Source organism: Solanum verrucosum, unplaced genomic scaffold (genome assembly GCF_900185275.1).
Source record: "Solanum verrucosum unplaced genomic scaffold, falcon-dt-bn FXZP01000115.1, whole genome shotgun sequence".
NCBI lineage: Eukaryota > Viridiplantae > Streptophyta > Magnoliopsida > Solanales > Solanaceae > Solanum > Solanum verrucosum.
In genome coordinates, this window is record NW_026020680.1 from 2,076,249 (window position 1) to 2,086,618 (window position 10,370).

Sequence of the window (10,370 nt, forward strand, 5' to 3'; positions counted from 1 at the left end):
GGTGCATTACTCCATAGAGTAATTGCATATGTTACTGATTCCTTGGTGCAACTGCAGCAGGTGCAAGGCGTTGGTGGCTGTTAGCCTCTTATCCCATTTACTTCATACTCTTTATTCCTCCATTATACCTTGTAACATATGTAACTCCTAAGACCATTATCTTCACTATTTACTACACTATTTATCTTCATATTCATTGCTAGGAACACTTCTTCTAGTATAAACAGTGATGGTCTTCATTTGGTTTGAAACACACAACATATATAAGAAAAATATAGAGTGCATAAAAGTTTGTCAAAAAGAGAGTTCTTATTAGTTAAAGGGAGGTGTTCTTGTTGTGGAGCTTTGGACTCAACTCTTGTCCAGAGTTGTTGAGTTATATATTGTGATTAGACTGTTGTATCCTGGAGGGGACAAGTCAAGAAGAACTACTGTTGGACCGGTGAAAACATGTGTTGCAGTGGGCTTGAATTTCCTTAAAGAGAGCGAGATATCCGCGCCTCAGCCTGAAGAGATTTATTTCTTCATTTTTTTTTTTCAATTTTAATCTTGTAATTTTGTTATTTTGTAATTTCACTAACACTCTTTGAGTAGACTCTTTAAGGACATTTTTCTTCAGTAGTAATTTGACATAATTCTTTTTAGACATATTTTGCATCTGATTCTTGCATTATGCTTGTTAATTATTCATTAAAACTTCATATTTGGCATACCTAGTTGCTTAAAAAATGTAACACTCATAGCTCAATGTCAGATTATTCAATTGTGAGGGTTAGTACACACTTAAAATAAAATCATATTTCTTAGAATTTTCGAATGTATATATAAAAAGAAATCAAAATGATGGTACATGTAATGGAAGGTATGTAGGTTGTATAAGTGTCCAATATGGAGTTCCATTGCCAAAGAAGTTTTCATTGCTTTCTTAAGTTGAAATTGATCTTTCTATTTATATTAAGTGATCTCATAATTATTGGAGTGGTCAATGAGAATATGCTATATTCATGTAAAAACACTTTAAAAGAATATCGAGAGAAGTATTGAAAACACTATTGAACTTGACATAAATTATTAGTTTTGTTTTCGAACTATTGACAGCTTCAAAAAAAACCCTCTACTGGTTAACGAAACTTAGATACACCACCTGTCTGATATGTCACATGACATAGCAAGTGATCTCAAATTCTCGTAGGAGCATAAGACTCTTAATAAAAAGTCAAGAGAAGTGATGGATATACGGCCCATAAACTTGGCGAGAATATAAGGGTGTATTTCATTCATGTTGCAAAATCAGAGATGTATCTAAGTTCAGTTAGTCAAATAAAGAGGTGTTTTTAAGTTTGTTAATAGTTCAGAAATGAAACAAATAATTCGCGCTAAATTTAGAGGTGCTCTTTAGAATCTTTTACGTACATGAGATAGACAAATATTTGATTCTTTGAATGTTCAATCTATAAGACAAACATAAAATTTTTATATATTCAAAATCGTTCATTTTAAATTCTTTCTCAAATGTTCAACTATTTTTTAAGTATTTTTTTTAGAAGTTTCAAAAATAAATATAAATAGTTATTTTGACAAATTCACATTCATACCTTCTTACAAAACAAGGTAAATATGGTCTCTTTTTTTTATAACAAAATCTCACTAATGTACCATATTCGCCAGGACAGTTTCAATTATTTCTTTAATCTAACATTCATCAACAGACTTTGGCTCAAGATCCGCGTCTTGTTGCATTACTTCAATAGCAATGTTATATGAAAACGAACAACATTTTTCGATTCCAACTTTTTTTCTATACGTGAAGGCATAACTTATTGAGATATCTTCGTGATCATCTTTTTTCAAGTATCTGAGCTCCTTCTGAAAGCCTTTTTAGTTGTTATGTCTTGAAAATCTTCACGAATAACTTCCTCTATTTGATCATTTGCTTCTTTCATTTTTAAGAATGAGGAAACTAATAAAGATTTTTCTAACTAAAAACCCAACATTTCAAGAATGTCACCTTAATCCAATATTGTGAACATCTCAGTAGTAATTGACAAACACAACCAAACTTTCCTAACAACAGATTACAGTGGAAACAGTACACATAAACCAAAACTCATAATTATGTTACACACACAATATCTGCACAACATGGTGCAATTAAGTGCACAAAAACAATGATCAGAATATGCCGCATTAAAAGACTACTCTGTGAAAATAGTTCACCCGCATTTCTTCAATAATTCAAAAGAATAGAGCACCTGCAGCAATTTAATCTGAAACTCCAAGGAACTGAGCGAAGCTTGGATATTTAGGCTCCCATCCTAGTTCAGCACGAGTTTTTGAATTGTTTAACTTCTTCCCTAGAGGGCCACTAGTTCCTGAAAGAAGGAATAAATGACTATTGTAGCGTGATTCTTTAAACCAGTGGCTAAAGGATTTCAAAAGAAGTCACTTACCAGTAAAACCCTCAAACTTTTTCTCAAACTTCCCACTTTTATTGACCAAGTCCATTAGTTCCTGCCTGTTATTGGCACAAGATAATACAACAATTAAGGGCAACATGGGACAGAGAGTTTCGACTTTGAGCCAGAAAAGTTAACAAGCATGTAGATTGGAGATGACCTGGATAAGGGGTGGTTGTCACAACCCAAAAAAATCCGACTGCGGACCCTCTTCTTCAAAATGGTCACTGACAAGGAGGCAGCATCCTGTAAGAAAAGACAAACCAAAATATCACCGACACAACTGTAGAGTGTAGACACATGAAGAAGAATGAAGGGTAACCTCTAAACTAAGCATGATAAAAGCATCGATGTGCAGTCACCTCATAATGGATAAGATTGAGGATGTGATCAGGGCGAATATCCAAAGTTCCTTTATGTAACCAATATGTGTGTGCACCTCTGTCTTCCTTGTGTTACTGGTTAAGGTAAATAAAAAATGAAGATCTAAAGGCTACATAAAAAGAATTCTAGATCTTTGATCTGTATCCAAGGATATATAAAGACCCGCCAATCTAACAACACAGCCACCAAACTCCAGCACTACTTCTTCTGCCTTGAGAAGTATATCAGTCCTTGGGCTCCTTCCAATTGGGACTATGGGACCATCCTACACATTTGACAACCAAAAAGGTTTAATGAAAGCTCAGACATCCTTATTAAAATACATGAAAAATTCTCTTAAGGATGAAACTTCAGTAATTTCCTTCAAAAAAGCCAGTTTCCAAAGCCTATGTCTTTAATTGGCAAGGCTAAAAAACATCTTCAAGAGGAATTAATCAGAATAAGGAACTGTTACCAGCAGTATAATGTTTATGCAGGATATCACACCTCATCTATTGATCCATTATCAGAGCAGTCATATGGTGCAGAGCTTGAGGTAAATAGGAAAGAGCCTTCACCACTCCACTTTAATGCAGCGTCCCTGCTCATTGGATGTGTGAAATAGAAAATAATTTACAGTGGCACTGAGTTTGTAGTTTTAACCAAATTAAAGTATCAATATGATCAGTGTCAGCACAGAAAATCTGAAGAAAAACAATGCTGACAAACAATAACAATGTTTGGAATCATTAAACCTACATTTGCTGTTGACAATTACTGCCCAGATTAGCAGAACCGAATCAGAAAAATGGTCTGACCATCCCATATAATACTCATGCAGCTGTCTGCTACATAAAGCATTTACTGCTACTGACTAGCTAGGATGCTAGCAGCAACCATATATCAGCAGGAAAGGAGGGACTATTTCACAACAAAACAATAGTTTTACACTTTTACTAAACAAGCAAATATTTTGCTTATTACTGAACAACTGTTTAAAAGCATTTGTGCTCTCTATATGAGATATTAACAGAAATTTCCCATCATGATGTTCTTGTTCCCGAAGAACTGACACACCATGCACCATGCCTAATGAGCCCCGAAATATTTGAAACTAAATATCGAAGAATGCTTCTACAGATAGTTGAGAGGAGATAGCTACTGCAAGAACTGCCGAGCTTACCTAACATCACCAGGGTAGTCTTCAGTTCGGGATGGAGGAGCACAGTATATAACATAAGGGAACTTAGACGTAAACTTGGTCTCTCTTGAAGATGGACTAATTCCCATTTTAATAAGTTCATCATGGTGATCAGTGGTCATTGTCTGCCCAAAAATCTGACAGCCTGGGTATTCCTGCCACATTAAAGGGTCCAAAACTCTTAGCAGTCTCAACTATGATGCATACTGCGTAGCAGAAATCCACCATTCTGTCACAATTAGTAAGCCAAAAACTCATACAACTAATATCGATTCAGAAAATGAACATCAAACATTTCCTCAATAAACCTGATTTTTTTATAAAAAGTGCATGTATATTTTAAATTAGGTTCAAGGTAGGATGGTTCCTACTTTTCAAAGAAATCATATGATCATTAGTTCAGGATGTGTACCTCTCTCCATCTTTCAGCCACTAAACGCCCAAGAACTCCAGGTCCTACAATTAACAAGTCGTTTGCTCCAATGCCCCCCCTTGAAGAAGCCTCCAATTCTTCACTTGGAGCGTCTTCAGGAACCAATAAGTAAGACTAAAAGAATGAAACTTGACAATTGAACTTCAGGAAGATGTATGTCTAAAGAGTAAAACAGTATGTATTCTTCCACATCGATTTGCCACCTATTGCTAACAATTACCCCCTCCGTCCCATTTAATATAACACTATTAGATTAGACATGTGATTTAAGATGTATTTTCATTTTTTTTGTTATCTTAGTGAAAGTGAACAGAAATATTTTTTTGAGAAAGATAACAATAGAAGGTGAATGAAAATACTGATGTAATGCTTGAACAGTTAGCTTGGTAGAGTCAGCACAGTTAAAGTTTACATTTTGAACTGTTCAAAGTTGTGTAAGTAGCATAGAAATGAAACAGTGTCATACATTTTAGAGACTATTGGCTGTGTGTCAACATTGGAATTATGGGACTTAATTCATGAGTACTTGGATATTGAAATTAGCACAATCAAAGAAATTCCTCACAGCATAACTAAGTTAATATACATATAATCCATCATATTGTGATCCAATTAACCAAGAAATATTCTTGTCAAATGAACGGTTCCAAATTTTGACAGCTAATGAATGCAAATCTGGCATAATCTCTATGGCACATCCTCAAATTTATACTAAGACGACCGCTACTGCATATGTAGCATAATCTCTTTGGCACCTCAAGACTCCAGTTATACAATGACAACCGCAAGTGCATATGCAAATAAACCCAATTTCACTCATTAGGGAGCCTTCCCACAATGCCAGTGTTGTTCCCACAGTGACATTTCGAGTCTTGGAAATCGACAGGGAACATTTTCATCTGTCAAGTTAGCCCTTATTTGAAGGTAGAATCACCGATCAATAAGCTATTTCGTAAAATTTAAGCTTAATTAACTAACAATCTAGCCATAGTACAGGACTTTCAGCGATTGTCTCTACAAGCACATATGTAGCTAAATTTCTAATAACTCAAAGTTACAAAAAATGAAAATCGCAGTCGAGCCAGTTACAGCAATAATCAACGAAACTATAAATCTAAAGCATAGTCCAACATAATTCGCTTGTGAATGAGTGAGAGAATACCTATAGCAGAGGAAGCGTTGGCTCGGAACGAATTGGCCGGCATTGTATGTAATGAAAGCTTGTGAAAAGAGAAATTAGGGCTTGAAATAGAGGGAATCGAAAGAGAGAACTTGATACAACTGTTGAAATTATGGTGCTTTAGAGGTTCGAAGTTGCATTGAATTCCAATTCTGGAAGTTGCAGCAGTTATGGTAGCCATGGATGGATAATGAACCTGGAGAAAAAATGGAGATGATGCTCTTTATACTAAACTACCTATACATAAACAACTTTGGAAGGTACGAGTAGACCGTTAAATTTGTATAAAATTGAACAAATAAATGTATATGTATATTCTATATAATAATTGTGTGTCATAAGCGTTGTCATGTGGAGTGTATGAATGTGTTAAATTTATATAAATTTAAGTGTTTATTTATGTATATTTAAAATTGCAAGGTATAGTTATACGTCGAAGTCAAATGTATTATTTAAAACATTCTTAATAATGTTTTTTTTAATTAAAAAATCAAAGGATAAAAATTGAAAATCTAACCTAAAAATGGAAACATTTGTGCGAATGACCCGTTGGAAATTTTTGAAGATCCAATTGGAGAATGCAAGTATGATGTTAAGCACACTAATTGTCACTTTTAGAGCCTTTATTTAAAATATAATCAACATTTAATCCTCCTTCTTCCTTTTTCTTTTTTTCATTATTTTTTTTCTCTTTATAATTATATGAAACATGTCAAAGTAGATATTGGATTTTCATGTCTGATGAAATGAAACTAAATTTTGGTTTAATTAGAATGAAACATGTGTCGATTATATAACTCATGCAAAGAAGAAAAATAAATTGTTGCGGGCTAAATTTTAAATATCCAAACAATGATTATTTTTTAAACTGCACCCCTAAATCGATGTCACTTTTAGTTGTTGGTATTCATGAAGGGCTATTTCAATATCATTTGTTGGGCCCAATTGAGAAAAATATAAAGAGAAAATTATATAAATGAGTCATAAAATTCAAAGTAATTACAAGTTTATATCTAAATAAAAACTAATTCCTGAAATACTCATTCTCTCATAAATAATTACAGTTCATACCTCACATTCATTAAAGGTGATATTTTGCGCTTAACTGATACTAAATTTGTATCATATATTGCATTGGTATCATTAATGTTGATAATTTTGTTTAACTGATATTAAATCAGTATATATATATATATATATATTGTATTGGTATCATTAATGCTTCTTGTTCAAAAATTACTTATTAGTCAATGCTACTATAAGAGTGTATATATATGGTATTATTAAGGTTTCTTGTTAAGAAATTACTCATTAGTCAATGATACTATAAGAGTATATACTCTTATAGTATCATTGACTAATGAGTAATTTCTTAACAAGACACCTTAATGATACCAATACAGTATATATATATACTGATTAGTATCAATTCAGCGAACATCAACCTTAATGATATCAATACAGTATATATATCGATTTAGTATAAATTCAGCGAAATTATCAGCCTTAATGATATTAGTAAGAGGGTATATATTATTTAGTGAGGTATGAATGTAAAGGGGTGTATGTTTGTAATTATTTTGCTTTTATGGGTTATTAGCTTATTTTCCCTAAAAATAAATAAAGAATTTTAGTATATCTGACTTGAAATTGATATTAAATTATTAATTAGTAAGAAAATATGTAATTATTATAAATTATAGAAAGAATTAATAAATATGATAGTAATTTTTGTCTAATTAGATAGCTTTTCCTTAAAATCTCAATGTTTACACAAATACTCAGTTGGATTTATTGTTTATTTATTTTTTGATTAGTCATGGACACCCAAAGATCTTCACAAGATAGGCTAAAATAAAAGCCTAAATAGCCAATATAAGAAGAGTATACATTAATTATACATAGTTATATATATATATATATATATATATATTTATTTATTTTTTAAAATTTTGGTTATACACCCGCTAGCTATTTTTAATTTAAGTAATTAAGCAGATGATTCAAAATACTTTTGGTTACATTAAGACCTGTAATTTATGCCAGAAGTGCACAAATATATATTGTTTCAAGGTACAATTTAAGAAGAAACCCAAAACTACAAAAGATAATATATAGTACAATTTTTTTTTAAAATAAAAAAAACCATAAATAACCATAATTATAATTTGTAACTAGATATTTATATAGTTGATTTGATAAATTATTTTTCTTTCTGTTGGAAAACGAGCTTCGCTTCTGGCAAAACATCGGGAGGTGCTACTGCTTTCTTAATCCATCTTTGAATTCAAATAAAAACAAAATCAAATATTATTGAATTCTTAAATTAAATACTAAAATCAAATCAAGAAAATATCGATTACCAAATTTCTTGCAATCAAATGAGTTGACTGGTAATATTATACCAACATCAGAGCAATTCTATTTCAACTAATAAAATGTCTGTGTTTGACGTTAATTGACATTACAAGAATTATATAAATTAGTTTTGAAAAGTCGTATGTTGATCTTGTAAAAAGGAAAACTTTTATCATCAATTAAATTCCCCTTTTCATATTATTTTAGCAATCATTTTTGAAATGTTATTATATATGGTATTGTTTCGACTTTTAATTTAAAATAAGCATGGACGTACATTCAATTTCAAATAGATGAATTATTTAAATGTCAAAATTTGACAATTGATTGACCTATTGTTTTTTTTGTTTTGTTTTGTGGGAGAGGGGTAGGGTATACGGGGCTGCCGAAGATTACATAATCAATTGGTCAAACCCATATCATAAAATTATGGGCAAGTTACACAAAAAATTGTTACATTTACTAACTATATATATATGTTATTATTTTGGCGATCAACTATTTATATCAATTTCTCATTCAAATTCCTTTCGATGAAAAATTATATTATTTATACATAGTTAAAATAATTTTTTAGGTATATAGTAGATGTCGAACCCCCTTCAACTATTTTGTGTATTTATTTTTTTGAATCCTTTATTGAAAATCCTGACTCCGCCACCATTTGTATGTGCAAAAATGGACCAAGAGAGCTTCTTATTATACGTAATTTGATTTATTGAAATTGACCTTAACCTACCAGCACAAAATTATAACCTAACATCAACTCATGGCAGCAGTTATGTAACGCAAATTGGTACGTCTTTAATTTTTATGTATTAACAACTATTTTATTTTTATACATTAATATATTATCATATCACTTTGAAACTAATTAAAGTTAAATTGATAAATCAGAAAATAAGACAAATAACCTTGTATTTCAGCTTGCCGTATTAAAAAAATTAGATTTTATTATAGACGAACTAATTTTTAACAAATTTTGTCAGAAATTCTTTTTTTATTTTTTTTTAATCGTGGTGTCCGGGCCAGTCCCGACTAATTTCACGAGATACCTGTCAGGCTGTCACCTCCCACCAGCAACATGTATCGGATAACTTTGTCCACCAAGACTAGGACAAATGAGAATAATCACCTAATGTTTTAATTTTGTCTCTGTTGAATTTTGAATTTCTAAGATTTCAGAATTCTCAACAACATCATTGATTACAAGGTCACACTTTGGGTGCACGATATTTTCCTAAGGTATACCAAGAACTTATGGTAGATGAAAGATAAAAGAGTTCAACCTTGTGAAAGTTTTGAATATATCATAGGTTGGTGAAATACTTGAAAACAACAATTATTTGGCTTCCTTTGTTATCATATTTGCTTTGTGGTGGTAGGTTCAAGTATATATTATACCACAACTAACATAATTATTTTGTTATGTTTCCTTTTGTCATGCACGTATTACTATAAACATAATAAAGTCTATACATTTGTTTGCTTCCTCTAGATTATAATGTGTTTCCTTTTTATCCCACTGGCCTTTAGGATTACCTATGCCATTAACTTTATCTTTTTTTTTTGACAACATATATTTAAGTTATCCAAAAGTTGTCATGCAAATTACTTTTGGGACCCAAAATATAAAAATATTAGGTTAAAGCAAATTAAACATGCACGTAAATTAACTACACAAAGAGTCAATTTAGTTATATCTATTTTCTACTCTATATAAATAATACATAAATTATCTCATAATGACATATATATTAATTAAGCAAAATTGTGTAAATTGATAATCACATATCGTACTTGATATATGAGGAGTTTGAGTTTTATACATAACACACATAGTATTACCAACTATACTAATTTAAATACATGAATAATTCACTTCTTCATTAGCCATCAAACCACCTCTTAATGTAAAAACCTTTTTGCCTTTTCTTTTCAAAAGTACATCAACTGAGGCAGTGATATTTTAATTATATTTTTTAACAACGGAAATATTATATATCTATATCATATTATGTTGTATTGCTTAGATGGCAAGGAATTTTAGCAATTCTAGATGCATATATATGCCAAGCAACTCTCATATACAAGTAGACAACTATCTTTGAATGACACGTTTCTTAATACATAGTATCACTTTCATTTGATTATTCATCATTTCATAATATTTTGTTGTTATTTTACCTAATTTCAGACACTAACATATATATATTGGAATTTGGAGTCAACGTAGTTTACCCACCCTTTAACAACCTTTTTATCTTCTTCCTTTACAAAACTATTTAAATTGATTATGACTTATGATATACTAGTATCTAGTTATTACAGGAGCATTTACGGGTCAATTTTGGTCGGTTGTTAGTTAAAATCAAAATT

The 10,370-nt window shown here is 31.1% G+C and overlaps 1 protein-coding gene across 1 annotated transcript; it reads right to left on the reverse strand.

Moving 5' to 3' along the window:
* Nucleotides 1-2,096: 2,096 nt before the first annotated feature.
* On the reverse strand, nucleotides 2,097-5,829 carry LOC125812165 (uncharacterized). Its single transcript, XM_049491659.1, has 9 exons — nucleotides 5,616-5,829; nucleotides 4,433-4,545; nucleotides 4,003-4,175; nucleotides 3,327-3,420; nucleotides 2,994-3,105; nucleotides 2,819-2,907; nucleotides 2,617-2,702; nucleotides 2,451-2,515; nucleotides 2,097-2,372 (listed from the first exon to the last, which is right to left on the reverse strand). The coding sequence occupies exons 1-9, from the start codon at nucleotides 5,812-5,814 to the stop codon at nucleotides 2,263-2,265; spliced, it is 1,041 nt and encodes a 346-aa protein (XP_049347616.1). The 5' UTR covers nucleotides 5,815-5,829; the 3' UTR covers nucleotides 2,097-2,262.
* Nucleotides 5,830-10,370: the final 4,541 nt, after the last annotated feature.

Excerpts from the sequence above, each read along its gene's own strand:
- LOC125812165 (XM_049491659.1), bottom strand. The coding sequence starts at position 5,814 with ATGGCTACCATAACTGCTGCAACTTCCAGAATTGGAATTCAATGCAAC. Across the intron at positions 4,176-4,432 it reads TGGCTGAAAGATGGAGAGAG|GAATACCCAGGCTGTCAGAT; the intron begins GTACACATCCTG and ends TTAATGTGGCAG. Across the intron at positions 3,421-4,002 it reads GACTACCCTGGTGATGTTAG|GGACGCTGCATTAAAGTGGA; the intron begins GTAAGCTCGGCA and ends TCCAATGAGCAG.